The sequence below is a fragment of the Saccoglossus kowalevskii genome, chromosome 17, assembly GCF_978046115.1.
Source record: "Saccoglossus kowalevskii chromosome 17, keSacKowa6.1, whole genome shotgun sequence".
Taxonomy (NCBI): Eukaryota; Metazoa; Hemichordata; class Enteropneusta; family Harrimaniidae; genus Saccoglossus; species Saccoglossus kowalevskii.
Genome location: NC_140657.1, coordinates 13,195,783 through 13,217,394, shown reverse-complemented (window position 1 = coordinate 13,217,394; position 21,612 = coordinate 13,195,783). Strand labels below are relative to the sequence as shown.

At 35.8% G+C, this 21,612-nt stretch overlaps 1 protein-coding gene across 1 annotated transcript; it reads right to left on the bottom strand.

Annotated features, from left to right (window-relative positions):
• Nucleotides 1–14,837: 14,837 nt before the first annotated feature.
• Nucleotides 14,838–21,123, bottom strand: LOC146732655 (histone-lysine N-methyltransferase set-1-like). Its single transcript, XM_085491878.1, has 3 exons — nt 21,058–21,123; nt 18,524–18,726; nt 14,838–15,051 (listed from the first exon to the last, which is right to left on the bottom strand). The coding sequence occupies exons 1-3, from the start codon at nt 21,121–21,123 to the stop codon at nt 14,838–14,840; spliced, it is 483 nt and encodes a 160-aa protein (XP_085348004.1).
• Between the last annotated feature and the right edge of the window lie 489 nt (nt 21,124–21,612).

Genomic DNA, 21,612 nt, shown 5'->3' with positions numbered 1-21,612 from the left:
CTGAACGGAGCCGCTTACAACATACTTTTGATGTTATGTCGCAGTGTATGTTTCAAGTGTCGGATTTCCAACCCAGACCCCATCATAGACCGAATGTGAAAAACCCACAACAAGTGTGATCTATATAGTTTAAGTTATACGAATCACTGTTTGGCATTCCCATTCGCTTTGTATGAATTATTTCAGATTTAATACAAATATATATATAGACCTCTTGACATATACAAATAAAGAATACTATATTAAAAGCCAATTCCGCAACATAAAATACTCTACGGCTTTTACGCAACATGCCATTATGCAATTCTTAAAAATCGATGAAAAATCCGAAAAGTAAATTATTATACAAATTAGGTAATTATAATGGAATAACTAATTATATCTTTACATTGTCTTAGAGCATTTACGTATCAAGAATCATTGCAATAAGATAATAAGTACTTTTGAATGTTGACGGAAAAGCTGAAAACTGACTAATTTTAATGTACAAAGGTCTGCACAAATTCAGACCATCAATGTACCAAGTGTCACTGATTTGTGATTAGAACTTGGTTTATCGCTGGAAAGCCTTGTCATTGTTCCAGGGCATATATGTGCCAATTTCATCAAAATCAATATTAATATATTACATTATGATTTGTACATATATATATTTGTTCATATTAATGTATGTACCGTCTGTGGTCGTATAGGGCTAGGACGGACACCGGTAGCAGACGGATTCCACAAATAGCGATCCAATGTTCAAGTAGCGGGTCGATTTTTAGGAAACCGATCTTTAAGTAGCACAATAGATGTGAAATGACATTCACTTCCAAAGTACAAGATTCATATTTTGACAATTTGAAGGTACGCCTGATACATCTTACTAATCTTATTATTTTGGGGCGAAATTACATTGCTAGTGATAGAGTAGCCTGGGTACGTTTCCATTGATTCCTGGGTAAATGGAAAAGACTATTAACCCACTGAACCTTAAAATTAACCTAACTAGTGACACACGTATAAGGATATACCACGGAGTACATATGGTGGACAGACTCGTGATTTTGAAATTTATTAAATTATTGCTTACATTGTTAGCTCTAAATTGTCATTGTATGTATTGTCATGAATTTGTTTTTGCGAATCTGTTAACCGACTTAATTAACTGATTATTAGCGAATTGCTTGCTGTGTTATGTCTGTCATCGTTTAGGCCTAATTGAAGTTTTGGACGGAACTTGGCTCAGTGATTTGGAACTAATTACGAGATAATCGTCGCCATTCTGACAGTTTATATTCATAGTTATTAATGTAGTGAACGATTAATCAAAAGATATGACGTATTCAGTACTTAGTGTGATTGGCTTTATGATTGAAGGTTACGCCCTAGAGTCTTTTTACTGCTTTGTAATTGGTTAGAGTTTTGAAAATGAATAAAGAGAGTTTGAGTTGGTCTTGGCGAATACTCCACGACAGACGCAGTCCTGGGCAGTCGAGAGTCCAGTCTTTGGCGAGTCTTGGTTCAGCCTTGTGAGAGTCTTGGGGACTTTTCCCCAGGGCGCTGTGTCTGGTAGAGTGCTTGATTGACCGACTAAGACGAGAGCTGAAACGTATTTCGTTGTGTGTGTCTTATTTGACTGTAAAGTTAAAGTGACTTTCCCGATCCCGTACCTCAAGGGGACGAGATATAGAGACAGAGACAGAGACAGAGACAGAGACAGAGACGAGATTCCCCCCTGACAAGTGGAGAACCCCGTGGAGAAGAATTTCCCCCTGATAGTATAATAAATATAGAACAAGACGTACTTATATAATTCAACAATCGCAAAGTTACTATTTCTAGGTCACACAAAAGATTACTATAATTTTACATTTGAGACAATATTATTTTCCTTCAGAATCTTTAAAAAATATCTTATCTATTTGTAGATTTTTCTCTTCATCGCACGATAAAACATTCTGTTTACAACATAACAAATATATAATGAACAGGTGACACAGACATGGCTGTTATTATTATTTGTGATAAACTATTACACCCTGCACTAGTAATAATAATAACAAATACGAATACTTTACTAATAAATTCTCAACGAAAACTCTCCGCTATCGAAGGTGAGAAGACTGTTAGCTTACAGACAAGTCAAAAGACAGTCTAATTACGTATTTCAAATTAAACTTATTAGAAGTAATACAACACATACATTAGTACTTATGATGGCAATACAAAGTATTACCAAAATCAACATTGAGTATGAATTTAGTTTACACGAAAAAAAGGCTATTAGGATTAAATAATGTTGTTTATCAAAGTTTAATTAATACTGTATTTTTTTTTTGCAAGTATTCTTGCACCAGTTCAGTAGCATGCTGTGCACATCCTCAATGCAGAGTGATACCAGCTCATCCATGGCCATGGTTATGTACAATCTGCTACGTAAAAAACACTTGAGTTAATGTTATGATATACTATTGTTAAACATATTAAGTGTATTGAATGTGATTAATGTTTCGACAGAAAGTATTGTTCTACACTACACAAAAGCTGACACAGATTGTATAATAATACAAGGAGAACATGCACGACATGACATGTATCTGCTGTTCAGTAGTAATTTAACTGAAATAAGAATTTGAAATGTGCACACAAGTATGTGTCACATGTTTAATGTAGTTGTAAAGGTTGTCGAACAATTTGAATCACATTATTTTCCAAGTATGTACCATGTTTAAACTGTAGCTGTCCTTGTTTGAATGAGATTCGGGCTTGGAATATCCTGCTTGAATTCAATCCATCTTTAAAGCGAACCTAAATGCGGCCTTATAGTTTATAATTTATAGTTGACGTGTATATTCTAAACTGTATTCGAAATAATATTGCAGTGGTTTAATTTTGTTTTAATTATAACTGTAGCTTGGATAGGCATTTGAAGTGATGGCAATTAAACACCATGGAGGCCATTCATGGAGGGGAATAAATAACAAACGAACATATTTAAAATCCGGGTACTTTTCAAAGCTATGACGTTTTAGTATCTGATTGCATTCGTATACGCCATTGTACACAGCCGTTCATGCTGCCAAGCATTGTGTACTAGTAGTATAAACTCAACTTTTATATGCACAATGTGCTTTTTAAAACTTGGGTTAGAGCCTTATGCGTTTGAACCACAGTATTCTGAGAGTGATAGCCCAATTACATCCCTATGTTTTTACTTGGTATTTATTGAGTTGAGAGCATTCACGATTATAAACTCAGAGTGTTCTAACTGGGCGTCGAAGATATTCTTTAAAATATGCGTGTAAAAGGTGTGTTTCATTTCATAATAATCGTGATTGGCATGGTAGTTTGATTAATGCTTTTAGTTTTATGAGAAAACTCGCATTAAATTCAGAGTGCATGGCGAACGTACACAACGTGGTTTGCATCCTTTCTATTCTGTTATTTACTCAGGATGAACCCCGATGTTGCAATTCTGGAGTAATCCATATTTCTTTGAGTAGTAGCTTTCGAAAAGCCAAAAATGTGATCGTTAAGTCGTGTACCTAGTTATTAGGCATGGTTTAATTTGAGACTACCATGAAATGCCTAGGGTTTGAACGATGAGATATGTTGGCGATCGAAAAGGGTGTTTAAATTCTTCCTCCACAGTCAGTTTCCCCACGGTTACTATTAACCGTCGTTTATATTTCGGAAATTGCGAATCGCCAGTTTTTAGGGAAAAAATCATCGTTTTTTCGTTGCAATCAGTGCTACAGATCGCATTTTAACATTGCGGTAATTCACTTCCGCATTGCGTTAAAAAATCATCGTCAATAATTGGAAAATTTCATCATTACGACACATCATTTTGATTGGTTAATGAAAGACATGACCTGTTAGGTCAAAGGAAGTTGTTCCAGGTCAAATCGTGCTGAAAAACCTCGTGGTGAAAAATTGCTTTGCATCGAGAGTTTGCGTACAATCGAAAACATACCAAAACGAAGATAATGATAAATGCCTTCGACTGTTTCCCCACAGACCCTACCCATTATTTCACCGTAAATTCAGACTGTATGTAAATCGTATTGTAATAAAATGTGTGTGTTTTTATGAACATGTTTGTTTCTTCGTTGTGAGTGTCGTTCAAATTAATGACGCATTTCTTTTTTCAAAAATAAGTATTATTTTCCCGAGCCCGGCATGGTGAACGAATAATTTTTTGGGATAATATTTTGTTGTTTACAAGATGGTTACAGTGTTTAACCCCAAAACAAAATCATTTTTTCTGAGTTGGTCCTCGAGTACAAGCTCATCCCTTACTTTTCCCCTTACGTGTTCATGCCTCCTGGCTTATGATCGGGGAAGTACGGTATACTGTGAAGATTCAGGGCTAATCTGCACTGGCTCGGAAGGTTGTAAATGATTAGCTAGTTTGAATTTCTAATTTGCATAACATTACTGAGAATGAACGTGCATTCAACGCCACAAGTCTTTTGTTTTTTTTAGCCAATCAGAATTCATCTTCCGAGCCAGTGCAGATCAGCAGAAGATTCAGATCAGTCCAGTGTGAGTGATGAGAGTATATCGTCGACGATGCCCCTTGTTCGGATGATATTTTTATTTCAAATTACACGGAAGTCTGTGAACAATCTGCTTGGTGTTCCTGTGACACTTGTCCTATGATTTGCCAGTGCATCCCCGTGAATACATGGACGAAAATGTTTCCACCACCACCCTACGAACTCAAGATTGCATACTCCAGCATCCATACTTTGAATAATTTGCACGCCGCACAGTGCAGTACTGGAAACAGCATTTATTAGACAGTTGCCTGTCTCGATCAATCGCACATTCATAATGTTTGTATGTTGATACGCTTGTAAATAACATTAACGTAAAAGTCGAAACAACCTAGACTAGAAGTCAATTCACCTGTCCAGCCAACTATGGCTCCCTAAGTTGCTTATATTTAATCAGATACTATTTCGTCATCATGCTTTGTTACCTTACCTGTTTATACCTCATGAGGGCGTTTTTTATTGCAAGATGGCGCAAACGGAAGTCCTTCGCACGTTTATGGTTTCTCATATTTAAATCATCATAACTCAGAAGATAATCATTTTTTTAATTTTTTTTTCAAATTTATAATCAATATACATAACTTGATAAATACAAACACCAAAATAGGCTCTATTTAGTTCCCCTTTAACATTAAAAGTTCAGCCATTCGCGCATCTACATTTGGTTCACCAAACAAATGCATATTCGTATATATGACATGATATATAATATATATACATTAGGATTGCATGTTATTAGTTGAAGCGTGCCGGATATCACCAGGAACTGCAGTCCCAAGATCAACATTTTTACTAGTTGGTCATTCTGAATCCAATCATTAAAAAAGGACATATTACTAAATGTGAACAAGATGGTAATAGACCTTGTGTATACAGCAGTAAACGTTTAACTTCATGTCGTTCCATTGTTAATACTGAATGTCGGTAAAAATGTGAGATGTACCCTTGTTCTGCATCAATGCAGAAATATAACGTCACATACGACAAAAAATGTAGGTCTTTCGGATACTAGACAATCGCTTTCGAAATAAAGAGTGCAAATCTATTTGTAGTGTTTTGGTTCAACATAAAATACTCTACGGCTTTTACGCAACATATCATTATGCAATCGTGTACAGTCTAATTGAATTATACACTGTACTCATTGCCAATTGATAATAATTGGATAGTGTATTTGCATTACGCATTCATCGCATATGAGAATTGAAAGTGACTATAGAGATATATACGGTGTGTTTCGACGGAGTGGGTTGTGAGAAGTCCGATGTTTTTTTGCTACATACTGCCGAGATTTAGTGGAACTGCATGTTATTAAGGGTAAACGCTAGTAAACGCTTGAGTGTTATTATTGCCGTTAGAGGTAGCCTGTTTTTTAAGAGGACAATCGAGACAAATTCGCACTTGTCACTGTTGTTTATCACACACATTGTGATGAAAACAATGTCCAGAATAATATCGGATAGTTGTTTTCAGTTTAGCATAAAGTTCGGCATAATCATTCAATTCTCATTGATAAGTGAAGATAAACTTCTTGCATTTAGCAGAAAATTTCAATTTTGGCGAAAAAAGTATGATAAGATATAAAGAATTGTTATCACTGCGGAATTAATGTCTTTTGTCCAATGCAAATCAATTGAATGATATCAGCTTATATCACTAGATTTCCTGAAATTCCCACATGTTAACCTTTATTTCATTTCTTCCATAAACCATCCTTTGTTTTTTTCTAATCTAACTGTTGGCCTACCAGGTCTTGATCCAGCCAGTTTTAGTATTGGTTTACTTCTCTGTTAGCAGTAAACGAACAAACAAATTAACCCATTATATCTAACCATTTTTTTAAACAACATTAATATTTTTGACAATTATAATTAACATGTAGCAAAAAAAATAAAACAACATTTTTATTCTTCGTTCTTTTTCAGCAGAAATTTCACACACTACTATTATGGGAAATCTATTCATATATTTATAAAGAAAGTCAGTGTTATGGCTAAACCGAATCACCGCGAATCAATACCAAACAACTCCGCACACAAATTAACTTTAACAACTAGGTCAATTCGCATCACCGAGTCGCGTTGTTCTTAAATCACGTCGCACCATACGATCATTTCACAGCAGTCGCTCACTTGATGCGAGTCCAAATGATAACATGTAAAGGTTCGGTTATAACGACATTCAAAATAACTAGAGTCATCCATTAGCTGCTTAAATGTATGTACTTAATGACCGAAAAACGTGAATTTTGTGTCACTAACGGAAAATACATTTATCCTTATACTACAACCACAGTGTATCTGTCCAACAGGGAACAAGGTGGGTACGTTGATTTCAAGGGAGCGTGCAATTACTGTCATTACTTGTTATATTATTGAATAAAACAAAATTATTGAATTTATTGCTGTAATCGTTGAAGCACAGAATAACATTGCGCGTGGCCATTAAATGCACATAATGTAATAATCATTCTCTAGACAACATACTCACCAAATACACCAATGCTGCTTAAAAAACGTTGTAAAATAACTCCATTCAAAATATTCAATGCTATTTTGGTTTAAAACGTACATAATATGCATACTCAAATAGTGTGTATGTGGTCATGTAAGTAAATGTGTGATACGAAGTGACTTGGCATGAAGTGACCTGAGTCGGAGAGACTATGTGTTATGAAGTGACTGTGAATATTATTATCTAGAAAATACTTGTCGATCCAAGCATGTGTGGGCTTAAACGTCGGTCTTGTCTTCATGAAACAAACTAGGGTAAATTAACTTTTCAGGCAACTATAATTTAATTTCTTGTCCAATGTTACAATCATGGAAACTACAAAAACCAAGACATTTTTTGTGGATTTATCTCTTCACAGAAAATAAATTGACAACTGGAAATGAGGTAAACACCATTATTTGTGTGGTTCATTCCAATTTTGAATCAAATCAGCTCATGTATGCCTAGGAAATGTGCAAAGCCAAAAACGGTTCATTAAAATGCAAAAGCAAACTAACGTACGTAAGTCTTGTCTTATCCTTGAACCTAATTTGTCAACATATCGGCCAAATTATATCCGAAAAAGGAAACAAGAAACAAAAACAAACATGGCAACCAATCTATCAGTTAATTAAATCACAAAAGAAACATACTGTTAATACTAAAAACACAAAATAAATAAAATGGCTACCAGTTGTTAAAAGTCACCGAAACACAAACAACAATGTACCAACGTGTACCATTATGTTTTGTCTTTTTACCTAGAACAAAATCGTTCAAATTGAAATAACACCAATCTGGTCACCAGTTGACCATTTGGAATAAAATCATAAAATAATTTAAACTATGTCTGTTATAGTAAATATAAGAAACGGACAGCACACTTAAGTAGGCCATTTTAAATCACATTATGATTTCATCAAAATCAAAGAATAAACAAAGATAACATTCAAGCTATTTTATCTATTGTACCAAATTTAAACCAATTCTGTAAAACACTTACAAAATAGACCGTTTTGACCGTTTTCGAATCAAATCGACGTGCATCAGAAACGCACCTTGAGTTATTTCAATGCTAAATCAGTCAAGGCATGTATGAGAAAACGGTTACTGACATGTTCAAATACTGAGTTTGATATGTTTGGGATAAACATGGTGACTAGACTGTCAAATGTCACCCAAATATGCACCTCATATGAATCCTCTTTATAAAGTTTGAAAAAGGTTAAGGCGTGTCCGAGAAAGGATGATGGGCAGCCGGACGGACACATCCCTATTCCGGATTTCGGGCTAAGAGAACAAGTAATACACATGACAGAATGTTAATGCAGTAACATGAACATGCACCCTGATAACCATTAAGGTTGCTGGAGAACAAATATTAGCATTTAGCACCATTTTATGTCTAACTTAGATCGAATGAAAAACAATTAACGTGAATATGTATTTATGAAGTTCTTAAAAAATAGTATTACTTGTCTGAGAAATTTGAGAGACAGGTCAACATCCAACAGCCCTCGTATCCAGAATACCACTATCACTTAAACCATACCATAACAGACAGACGGACAACAATATACTGTTACCTCATCTAAGGTGTTTAGTTTCCTTTTTATTGTCTTTCCACCATTTCTGTGAAATCTTGAATGAAAAGAAAGCCATTACATGTATGCAAATCTCTCAATTATCTTCAATCTGATTAAAATCTGATGTAGTGTACGGGCTTTAATTATTTTGGCTATAAACTTATTTTAATTTTAATTTTTATTACTTTTGTTATTAATGCCTTTTTATTTTATTATTGTACTTTTATTTTGATTTTGTTATTCTTTTAACTCCGCCCTACATACATCTGATCCGATGCATATGTAACGAGATTTCAATGAGACCAACTATCGACGATTTTAGTCAACGAATCACAGACCTCCTTATATATAGCGCACATGATGACGTCACAGGGTAGATTCAGATAAATCCGACGCCTAAGTAAGTCCCGTTCAAATCTCGCGTAAAATTTGTCTTAATAATAGTGACACCTGTTGTTTAGTATGATGGATCCTTACGGTTGAGTACATGAGCATATAAGTTTATAAATAAAATTGTTTTCCATAAGAAACATGAAACCATCATAAATGGCCTTATAAACAGCATTTTACTTCATAGTGGTTGGGTGGGTGGAGTAAACCTGTGATTATTTTTATTACTTTCTCACCATCTAGTTTGCCATTTACCATGTTCATTTGCATATAAACAAAAGCTCCAGTCAATATCAGATTTGACTACTTGTTTCAAGCTGTGGCACTTGGAAATGAATGTTGTGACATGTGGCAAATGTCCAACTGTCTTGGATAATAAGGTTGGCTAAATTTCAACTAGAAACAGGTAAACCAGTATACCTGTATGTACAAAACCAGTGAATGTTATTCAAGCCAAATACACATATACAGAGAATATTTTCTTGGAGCACTAAATGTGACAATTGCCCTACTGTCTGTGATAAATATACCACACCAGCTACATAGCGCCCGACGAGGAACTGGGTAGGTAGTGAAGAAAAACATTGACTGAAGCCTTGCAAAGGACTGAATTGTTGTCAAAAGCAACAAACATACTGGGAAAGTCAAAGACAGTGAGAAAAAAAAAAAAAAAAAAAAAACAGGCATATAAATACTAACTTTCTAAGATCTTTATTGGCTCCAAGTAATCCAGAGTAGAAAGAAATGAATTAACCCTTTAGTCCGCCACCTTTATTTTAATATTAGATGCAACCATTATTTTATAGGGGAAAAAGGGTCATAACTTGAGGGGAGTTAACACCCATGATTTTAAAAATGCCTTGATCAATAAGAGTCTAAGTTACAGGGAAAATTATTTTTCAGTGGACCAATAAATGAATCTGACAGGCAAATATAAAAACTCTACCACAACAGCAATTAAAATAGCTTGCTGCATTATACGTATCACTTCCCGGTCAGATTAGTGGTTCATGCTCATTTGAATCTGAACATAACAGGCCAATTCTATCACACCTTGCTAGGCTCGAACTTCAATTCAATCAGAGCATTCCAAATAAATATGCATGATTCCCCACAAATAGTAAAGAGCGCTCTGACCCAAAAATTGCCATTATCTAAATTAAAAGAACTGTTATATATATCTGTTCTGTTTTTATAGAAGAACCTTCCCAAACAAAAAAAAATTCTAAAATTTAAAAATATAAGAGGTAGTCACTAAACCACGTACTTTCACACTCAAGCAAGAGAATAGACATGTTGGTGAACTAGCCTTGCACTGTGAGTGTTTTATTGTTTAGACTAAAGTTTGTTTCACAAATAAAAAAAATAAAAAAATGAACTGCAGACCACACTTCTTTATATTTATTAGTGGGCAAGCCATGTTTCCACATACAAAAATACACATAGTATATTTCTATTTAATTTATTTTATTTAAAAAAAAATATTTTAGAGGCATAACAATACAACGACTAGATTTGGTGTCACAGTTTGCTCCCAATTCATACTGGAATATTGCCAGCAATAATTAATAAAGCTTGTTCAGAAAACCATTTATTCCCGACATCATATTCAATGGCTAGTTCTCAGGATCTACAACAGTAAATAAATAAACAGAAATCATTTTGATGCGTGGTTTTTAGACGACACTGCCATATCGCACAGATATTCAACACCACCATATCGAATTTGTATTTGGCCATACCATTTCAAGCTGCAGGGTGTCTAAACAATGACTCAACAAACAATAAACACATCTTCCACCCACCACACAAATTCTAGCCACAATTGAGCAACCAAGAAAGCAACAAATATCAGGCTGCATCTTGAAAACAACGAGATACTGCATTACAACCAGTCATTTCAAACATGAAATCCTCCACCCCTCCCAGTACACCCTACAGCATTAATGGTTCCTATACTCATTTGCATCTATGTACAACAAGCTTAGCCAATAGACGCACCTGACTCATCAAACTCATTCTAAATACTGTTGAGTGAGGGCGCTATTTACTAATGAGAGGAATCTTTTAAATAAATTAAACAGATCTAATATTACCAGCAGTGAGTATCTAGTTATGTTATAATTAGAGAAGGTATTCAATTCACTGTAAACATACTGTGGCATGACTTATAACTTGTTCCTATAGATTTGGTAGCCTAGGCGTAGTGAATACGTGTACGATATACGTCTCAGATATTGAATTTGCTTTACTTCTGAAATTAAAATAAAATATTAAAATTAATTCATTACAATATTACCAGCAGTGAGTATCTAGTTATGCTATAATTAGAGAAGGTTTACAATTCACTCACCTGTAAACATATACTGTGGCATGACTTATAACTTGTTCCTATAGATTTGGTAGCCTAGGCGTAGTGAATACATGTACGATATACGTCTCAGTTATTGAATTTGCTTTAGTTCTGAAATTAAAATAAAATATTAAAATTAATTCATTACAATTACAAGCAGTGAGTATCTAGTTATGCTTTAATTAGAGAAGGTATACAATTCACTCACCTGTAAACATACTATGGCATGACTTATAACTTATTTCACAGTATAAGCCCCATACCCCAATACTTCTTCAACAAAAACACACGGTAAATTAAAATCCGAGTTTGGCCGGTTAGTTATGTAATGGCGCAACATGGGGTATATACCTCAATATTTACTCCAAAATTATCTCCATGGGACCCGGACCGAAAAAATAACGTGGTCACAACCTTTGTTGCACACACAATAATCACACGGAATCCTCTTTTTGGAGATCACACAGCATCTGTTCACAATCATATGTACTGTTTGAAGTTGATTTTTAGATTACAATTTGCATCAGTGTCTAATAAAAATAGCATTGACGTCACTTGATATGCTACACAATATCTATACATTCAACATATATTCAATGTTACCTTGAAAGTTTCCTGAAAAACTGAAACACACGTCGATATCTTTGCCTGTTCATAGAATAACAATGGCCGTTTTTTTTGAAGTGCGCCACCAGCGGCATTTGATATTATTCCTTCTTTTTAACTAGACGTGGCGCTATTAAAATAAAATTACCCTCAGTACAAAAAAAACATTCTCTTCAATTTCTATAAATTTAAAACTAAAACGAGAAGTTTATACTTATATCAGCAGATTAAATGGCATTGGAACGTTTTCACAAGACGTCAATGCGCTCATTATTTTAATAAATATTTATAAGATGGGAATGTTTTTGTTGACCTTTTATCAAACATTTTGTACCAGTGGCACATACAAAATCAAGCGAAGACAGTGACCAATTCGGAAATAGATACATTTCAGGCTCTCTTGTGACAACTTAGCTTGAAACAGCGGAAATCTCGATCACGGTGAGCGGGGCATATAATATAAATGTTGTTTTTCTATATACATTTTCAAGATATTTCTGAGGACAACACCTAAAGCTCTGTGACTAGTTGGACGTTTACCATTTATCACAGTTTTAGGCATTGTTGGCAAGTATTGTATTCAAATGTATTCCCCATGCCGACAGCAATTTAATTTTCAATTATGGTATATTGTGCAGTCGTTGTTGACTCGTTCATTTTTCATTAAGTCCCCAAGCACAATCACAATTTTAAAATAAGAAACCCTAACCAAAACGACTCCGCTGTTAGATTGTGCCTGACCACTCAGTCATGTAGCGACCACAGATTTCATTATACATATACTCATCATACATACAGGTAGATATTACATGCTTCTCAAAAAATTTTAAAATATCAAATTAAATGATTTATTTACACATTAAAACATATTGTTACAAGTGAGTTACCAGTATAAGAAAAAAAAATGCCCCTTTAGAATGTACGTGATTATATTTTTTCTCTGTTTCTCGTGATCCATTTTAATTGCACATTAGAACACATTGTTGAAGTATGATATTATTTTCCATGACTTTTCAAAACCCAGGTTTTTCAATATAAATAATTTCACCAGTCACCGTGACCAGAAATTTGGCTAAATATTTCCACCTTGGACGGACTAATTTTCACATGATCTAATACTGACAAAATGAGAGCCATTTGCAAAAATTTAAGAACAAATTTCTCGAAAATATAGATTATAGGCCGGATACTGATAAACATGTACAATTTATTGCAAACAGATGGTGTACGGTTATTTTTAGTTCATGATTATACTTTATACAAACATTCCAGACTGCTGTAATCATGAAAATCTGTCATCAAATATTATTGCTGTATGTTTTACTGTCTGTTGAAGTATATACAAATCAATAGGGTAATTAAATTCGGATTAAATTAAATTCGGATTAAATTCGGATTAAATTCGGATTAAATTAAATTAAATTAAATTTAATTTAATTTAATTTAATTTAATTTAATTTAATTTAATTTAATTTAATTTAATTTAATTTAATTTAATTTAATTTAATTTAATTTAATTTAGTTAAAAGTGGTTCAAAAGAAACAAATGACAAATATAATTACATTCTTAGCACACATTGCCGCCCAGAAAAACCAGAGATAAAAACTCCTACATGAGGAGAAAAGTTTCTGGAAACCTGTACCCGTCGCAATGCAAATGTGTGTTTAAGGGGAGGGTGGCAGGTGACACCATTCAATACTAAACAAATTACTGTAAATGAGAAGCGAATAAACTAGAACAGTGAAAATGATTGAATAGTGTGTCTGTTATCCGGTAGAGATGGTCACGTGGCTCAACTTGGAAGCTGACAATTCTGGTGGTATAGCTGGATTAGTTCCATTTCTGTTAAAAAATTAAAATAGTAACACAGGATTAGATATCAGATGGTAGTTTACATGTCATCACCGGCAATTACAAAATATTCACTAAAGGAGCGGAAATACGTTATTAACACGAAATAGACAAGTCTGATACATAGTACGCACATATCAAAAATAAAAAAAAGATAGTGCCATAAAATCAACAAATCTAAAATAATTAGCTAAAATATATACCAAAATTACAAAATTAAAGATATAAACACAAAATGAAGAATCTGAACGAGAACAACTTGAACCATGCAAGATATATACCGAATTTGAAAAAAAGTCAGCAGCGGTCAGATAAAAAAAACGTCGAAAATATAAGTTTTGTCCACAAAAAATAACCTATTAGAACCAAAGATACAAAATTTGAGATATAAAGAAATCTGCGAGAAAACCACCCTAGATACTAATATACCAACATCAAAGCATTCAGGCTACTGGTTTTCAAAAAGCCTGTAAAAAGTAATTGACGACGGGTGGACGCCGGGCGAACGGTAAAACAACGGACGGGACAATCAGTAATGTGAACATTCGCTGAATCATCTTTGATGACAGGAAGAAAGTTCATTGCCAAAAAATGAACGGACAGATAGAACCAGAATGAATATTCCCCGTTAGTGGACAAATTAAGGATGTGATGCACCTTTTTAATGACACTTATAAATGACAAAAAGCTAGATATGACGGTCGATCTAAAGATATTGTTAATCATGAAATATATAATTCCGAAGTTACTAGTACTATAGTTATTCATCAAGACAAGATTGGCCTCGGGTTCCGTATATATTTTGCGTTTTGGTCAAACAAATACATTTGATATTCTTCTGTTTTTCATAAATTCCGATTTTCAAGCATACGCAACTTGGGAGAGAGGCGCGGTGTTTTCAACAAAGGGTATTGATTTACAAGTCAAGTTCACTGCATGAAATCATTGTTTGACGTAACTAACAAACATTGAAAAAAAACAATAAGTGCCACGAAAGGTGCATATCATTCTTAAGGGAATGTCTGCGACGAAAGCAGAAATTCCGCTGAACTCTCCCCGTAATTGTGCAATAGCTCCACTCCCGCAGGTAGATTCATCTTTGCTAAAAATATAAGAGTCGGTTCTTCGGTCTTTCTGTAAATGTACTTCTTTATATTGTCGTTGTGAATAGAATGATTTATAAATCCTGCCCAGTTTGTTCCATCGCAATCATAGCCGTCGAGTCTGGATAGTAAAAAAAATCTGCGGTGAGCAAATGATTAAAAAAAAATCATTTCCATATAGCGTCACTGTACATCCGCGTGGATGAAATCACAAGTACACTATTATTCACAAGATTTATGCATGCCTCCACTTTCACACAAATTCGATACATAGTTTAGAATAGGAACTTCTGGAACCACAAATAATTTCACTCTTTCATTGTTTTGTTTTGTTTCAGGATAAGAGACTCCTTGTATACCTCAATAAATAAAACACATATTACATGTTTCGGCCATTTTCCTGTAGTTGTTACATCTGAAAACGTACTAAAAAAAAGTGGGGAAAAACGTATGTGACATCCGAACTATAATTTTATTAATGCCAGACTTCAGTAAAAAACGTAAATACGAACCAATTTATCGCGGACTATGTTTTGCAAGGTACTTTTATTGTAATAAAATGGAGCACGTGATACACTAAAACTTGAAGGAAAAAACAGACGGTGTAGATGGACGCCGACCTGCAGCGTCAACAATAGAAGGGGTCATTCTCCTTCCCAGAGTTCCTTGCGGTTAGATCACCGAAAGTAAAATAAAACTCTGCCAGGTAGATTGAGACGGGGTATGACACATCCATGTCTGCCTTTTATAAAAGCAGGTACACACTATATTCAATCATTAAAAAACATAACTCAGCAATCTGGTCTCAATATCGAATGTTTGCTGTGAAATGCGGAAACTTTAATAATCGCTGTTGTGCGGTCACTCGTGATGCATCGCTGTCACTAGATGCGTAGCTACCGTTCTGTGCATAGTTAAAGTTAGTTCGATGACGGGCGAAATGAGCTAAACGGAATTAAGACAACGACACACTCTCGCACTACTGCAGCTAGTGACGCGTTGTTAACAATCAACTTCCCGGGTGATTTTGAACAATATTTGTACAGCCAGCGTCAGGGTGTAATAACTCAAACAGTAGGCTCGATCAAGCAACATTTTCAATATGGACATGAATAATGTTGTTATTTCTGTATTCATAAAGATTTTTCAAAACCACCACATAAAATGTGCCTACCATTTTACACTAAAATAATGATGATGTGGTTATTTGGCACTTGAACACCACAAATAATGTTCGCGAACGAGAAGTCTGGTACGCGATGTGTCCGAAAATGGAATGCGCTGTGTCATACCCGTCTAGTTCATAGTTTAGCAGTATTTCTCATTTATATCGGAACACGGACGCGCACGCGGCGCTGTTAAACAACGTTTTCAACTATCGTGTACTCACTTGCTATCCTCGGGGGCATACGTCACAAGACGTTCTGCGTTGCTAAGACGCGCACCACTGTGCCACGTATTTCTAAGGGCTCTACGCGCGCCACTTGAGAAACGCCGAGCGAAGAGCCGGTTAAAATTCGAGAAAACAACAGGAACCCAACTTTGAAGTAATCCTGAACAATAAAATTAATATGCGTTACACACACAAAGTACCGTTTTCTGAGAGTTTTCGGCTTTTGTTTTCACCGGTGAAAAAGCCCGGATGTCCGCCCCGAGAATTGTGACTTACGACTTTCCCCATTTATTTAATACGTGTCAAATAGGTAAGAAAATTAAATATAGATATAATGGCGTAGTGTGTAGTTTGTGTGTATATTTAATACGAATATTATTTTTTAAATCTTTCAAAGCAGAATATATCCAACACTTTTGCCTAACCCCCTTGTATGGAATGTTGAAATCACGAGCGACCAAAAGCACGAACGCTCGCCGAGTTTTGGAACGTTAGCAGAGCGCGACACGATTTGATACGATCTAACCCATTCTCCTTTCCAGAGTTCCTTGCGGTTTGATCACCGAAAGTATCTCTGACACCGAACTCCGCACAGTTCGATACGCGTTACTTATCATCACTGCACAAAGAAGATTTGCATAGAACTCATTTGCATATTCGAGTATGTTCGAACTACAAGACCTTGGCGGTTAACAAAGTTATGCGAAAGTTACTTTAATCACTTTAATAAGACGTTTCACGCCCTGAATCCGAATAAAATGTTTAGTGATTAGAACAAAATATACAAGACTTGCTTTAGAAAACTGCAATAATTTCCTAGATGCCAAAGCATTATAATGTACAATAAATAAATAACTTTATAAATTTACTAGAACCTTTGTGTTCTATGACTGTTAGACGCGGAAAATCGAACCCGTTCAAGCCAGAAATAGTATTGAAATATTCACCAGAATACAAGATGAACGGAAATGTTAGGAAACCCCTTTCAGTGAAATTAGTCTTTAATGTTTCTTTTCCAACTATATTCGTTAACAGAACGTTTCTTTCCTCTAAATTTCAGTGTATCACGTGCGCCATTTCACCACTATAACCATTTCACCACTATAACATTACCTCGCAAAACATAGTCCGCGATAAAATGGTTCGTATTTACGTTTTTACTGAAGTCTGACATTAATAAATAGTTCGGATGTCACATACGTTTTTTTCCACTTTTTGTAGTACGTTTTCAGATGTAACAGCTACAGGAAAATGGCCGTGCGCAGTGAGGTGATTGACCACAAAATTGAAGGCTGCCTGTGGCAGAGGCACTATTGCGTAAAGCGCAAAGGCCTCTGGGAAGGAGATTGCTCTGCCACCACACACCGCCATTTTGTTGTGAAACGCCACAAGACTTTTACTACGCGTATCATTCGCGTATTTTTGTTATTAAAGGTCTCTAGTGTTTCTTTATTCCTACTGAAAAACAAGTTTTAAAATATTTTATCGATAGCTGATAATGATTTTTTTCGTAAACATACTGAAAACGGTTAAATACTTATAATTTTCAAAAGAAAATCATTTCATCACGGAATAACTGTTACTAAGGTGTTACTCGGTTCATCAAGCTGACAGCCCAGTGGATCGCGAGGCGAAGAACTACAAACTATCGAAAGCACTTCGTATTATTGACGAGTAAATCGTCTTACTGTCACACCGTTTGTGTAACAGAAATAAATAAAAAGAAGCTTCTAACTTTGAAAACAGCCAAAATCTGCAAACAACGCGTACACATTCGTTGAGTTCGAAAATCGAACACTTGCATGACAATGTTTTGGTGAGCGTCTTTGAAAGAAGTACCACTCTGACGCATCGACCAATCAACGACGAACATAAGTTCGCGTGGTGGCAAGGATATATCCGTGGAATAGAACTCTGCCTGGGAGATTGGATCTAACCGTGTAACCAAAATAAAACTCGCTTGTGCTTATATTCACTACAATTTACATGATAATTACATTGTCAGTCTGTAATGAATATGTACGACTAAACTTTAAAAACTTATTATTTCAATTATTTATTGAGAATTGAAACCACTGACTAACAGTTGTTTCCTACTGCCATATTTACACGCGTTCTTTACGTCGCTATGAGTCCCATGTCGAATTTCATGGTGCTAAGCGACGACTGTAGACGACATCATCATTCATCGTTTTATTACACGTAGGGCTTCTTCTCAACTGAATGAAAGCCATGATACATACGAGGTGGCATGTTGTTATGTGAATACAGGCATTCTCTTTTGATGGATTCCTCTTCGGTAATAAAACGTCCACGATACTGGCAAATAATTTCGTTTTTTTGGACATTTCTTGAAAGAAATGCACATTTGCCAGCATCCCTGTAATCACGAACTGTGTGCACCTGTAATTATAATTAAAAAAGCACTGTTAACTATGATTATGCAGTACAGTACTAAATGTTAGTTCTACTGTTATAAAACAATACCAACGCAAATTCAGAAAGTACATATTGTCTCATCGTCAGGTATTTTTTTTCTCGAGAATAATGTATTTCCCAGATCTTTAAAACGAATCAAATTTAACTCGCACTTAGCGTTACTTAGTGTGGGCTAACGTGTTTGTCCTTTTAGCCCGTGCTAAGGAGCTGTTCGCAAACGCAACTAATATTCTAAAATACAACAACATTGTAAGATATTTGAATAAATACAATTATAATCACTTTGATTGGCACATCACGATCTTTTGGGTCGATCTTAATGAACTATCAGGGGGAAATCTCTTTTCTCTGGGGTTCTCCACACTTGTCAGGGGGGAATCTCGTCTCGTCTCTCTATCTCGTCCCCTTGAGGTACGGGATCGGGAATGTCACTTTAACTTTACAGTCAAATAAGGCACACACAACGAAATACGTTTCAGCTCTCGTCTTAGTCGGTCTGTCGAGCACTCTGTAAGACACAGCGCCCTGGGGAAAAGTCCCCAAGACTCTCACAAGGCTGAACCAAGACTCGCCCAAGACTGGACTGCGTCAAGGCTCGCCCCAAGACTCTCTCGGACTCTCGACTGGACTCGACTGCGTCTATCGTGGAGTATTCGCCAAGACCAACTCAAACTCTCTTTATTCATTTTCAAAACTCTAACCAATTACAAAGCAGTAAAAAGACTCTAAGGCGTAAACTTCAATCATAAAGCCAATCAAACTAAGTACTGAATACGTCATATCTTTTGATTAATCGTTCACTACATTAATAACTATGAATATAAACTGTCAGAATGGCGACGATTATCTCGTAATTAGTTCCAAATCACTGAGCCAAGTTCCGTCCAAAACTTCAAATAGGCCTACACGATGACAGACATAACACAGCAATTCGCTAATAATCAGTTAATTAAGTCGGTCAACAGATACGCGAAAACAAATTCATGACACATCCCTTCACCCAAACTGAGATATGCCTCTCGGCATTGCACGTTCATAAATCAAAGATACCGTCAGCCACTCATCGTCATAGGGTTAAATACAATACTAATAATAAAAGGTATAAATCAAAAAGAGTAAAACACACTAATTAAGTACAATGATTATAAAGTCTAAATACAATGGTTATAAAGTCTCAAATATCAACGGTTATAAATCAAAAAACAAGGGAAAGGCTACCAATCGACTCACTTTTCTCAAAACGGTTCGCTGAGGTAACCCTTCGCTGCACTGTCTCTCGTTACTAAGGTTACAAACTCTACATCAAAAGGTCAAAAAACTAAAGCGTGGCGGTGTAACCAAGCGATCAGCCAATCGCTGCAGTCGACAGCATGATCACGTGATTACCAGGGATGCGTCTCTCGGTTAAAGCATTGCAAAGCGGTAACTAATAAACAATGAATAAAAAGCTATTAATCAAACTCCTTTCATATACGCTTATAAACTTCAACTGAACTCAAAAGTCGTTAATCAAAACAAAAGTCATACGGCGTGGAAACAGAATGCAAAGACAAAGCTATCATAATACATTACTCCTCTGGCAAAAAGACGGAAAAGGCAAAACGATAGAAACTACTAAGTTACATATAAACCTGTCAATCATGAAAAAACTTGCGATATCAAACAATACGTATATAAGCGCACCAAACTCTCATCTCAAAAAGACATTAAAAAACGTTACAAAGGTGCTATCAACTCAAAAAGCGTCAGAAGTATTCCGGAACAACACGTAAACAAAAACAACTCTTAAAACGTCGATATTTCTGTACTCGACAAATCTCAAAACTCTGAAAAACTCATTGGGGCATTACTTTCTCCATCATAATCCGTACTCATAAACTCATAAAAACTCCATAAAGCATCACAAAACTCATAACACTGTGTTGCAAATACTTGTCTACTGAAACGCGCTTAAATCGTTGTAAAGGACCTCGCACGTCACTAAATATCAGTTCAAAACAAAGATCTGGGCGCTTACATACATACAATTCGACATCACTAAAAGAAACGGTAAGAAAAAACGATAGGAAAAGCAAGCAATACATTACATTACTGAACAATAGGGTTAGGATTGTGAAAAGAGTTCAACGTCCTTGAGTTACACAGTGTCAGTTACAGTGTCCAACGAGCGGTTCTCTAAGCAATACACAGATAGCTAAAGTCAAAGTCTATAAGCGTCTCTTCTCTTGTCGCGTTAGTCCGGGTCGTTCTTTCATCTTCTTCTTGTCTTTAATGTCGCTCAATTCTTAATTATACAGTCCTATACGATACTGGTCCTTCATAAGGGGGTTCAGAAGTTTTCATCTCTTCAGCGTCGTTCATCGGTGCCATACTGTTAACGGTGTTAGTCGTCAAGCGCGGTTTCCGAGTCGTCTCTGCCATGGAGCTGGTTAGTTCGGTTCGCAAGAAAGACACACCTTCGCCATTTCACTTCTCTTCTCAGGATGTCAATGTGTGTAAATCACCTGCCCGGGATCTCCACTCACGTATCAGGGGGAAATCTCTTTTCTCTGGGGTTCTCCACACTTGTCAGGGGGGAATCTCGTCTCGTCTCTCTATCTCGTCCCCTTGAGGTACGGGATCGGGAATGTCACTTTAACTTTACAGTCAAATAAGGCACACACAACGAAATACGTTTCAGCTCTCGTCTTAGTCGGTCTGTCGAGCACTCTGTAAGACACAGCGCCCTGGGGAAAAGTCCCCAAGACTCTCACAAGGCTGAACCAAGACTCGCCCAAGACTGGACTGCGTCAAGGCTCGCCCCAATACTCTCTCGGACTCTCGACTGGACTCGACTGCGTCTATCGTGGA

What these genes read in the sequence shown, in the direction of transcription:
- LOC146732655 (XM_085491878.1), bottom strand. Translation starts at nt 21,123, where the DNA reads ATGAACGACGCTGAAGAGATGAAAACTTCTGAACCCCCTTATGAAGGA. An exon ending in GACCAGTATCGTATAGGACT is followed by an intron (nt 18,727 to 21,057) that starts GTATAATTAAGA and finishes TTATAATTACAG; the next exon opens with GTGCACACAGTTCGTGATTA. An exon ending in GTTGAGAAGAAGCCCTACGT is followed by an intron (nt 15,052 to 18,523) that starts GTAATAAAACGA and finishes TTTACTATCCAG; the next exon opens with ACTCGACGGCTATGATTGCG.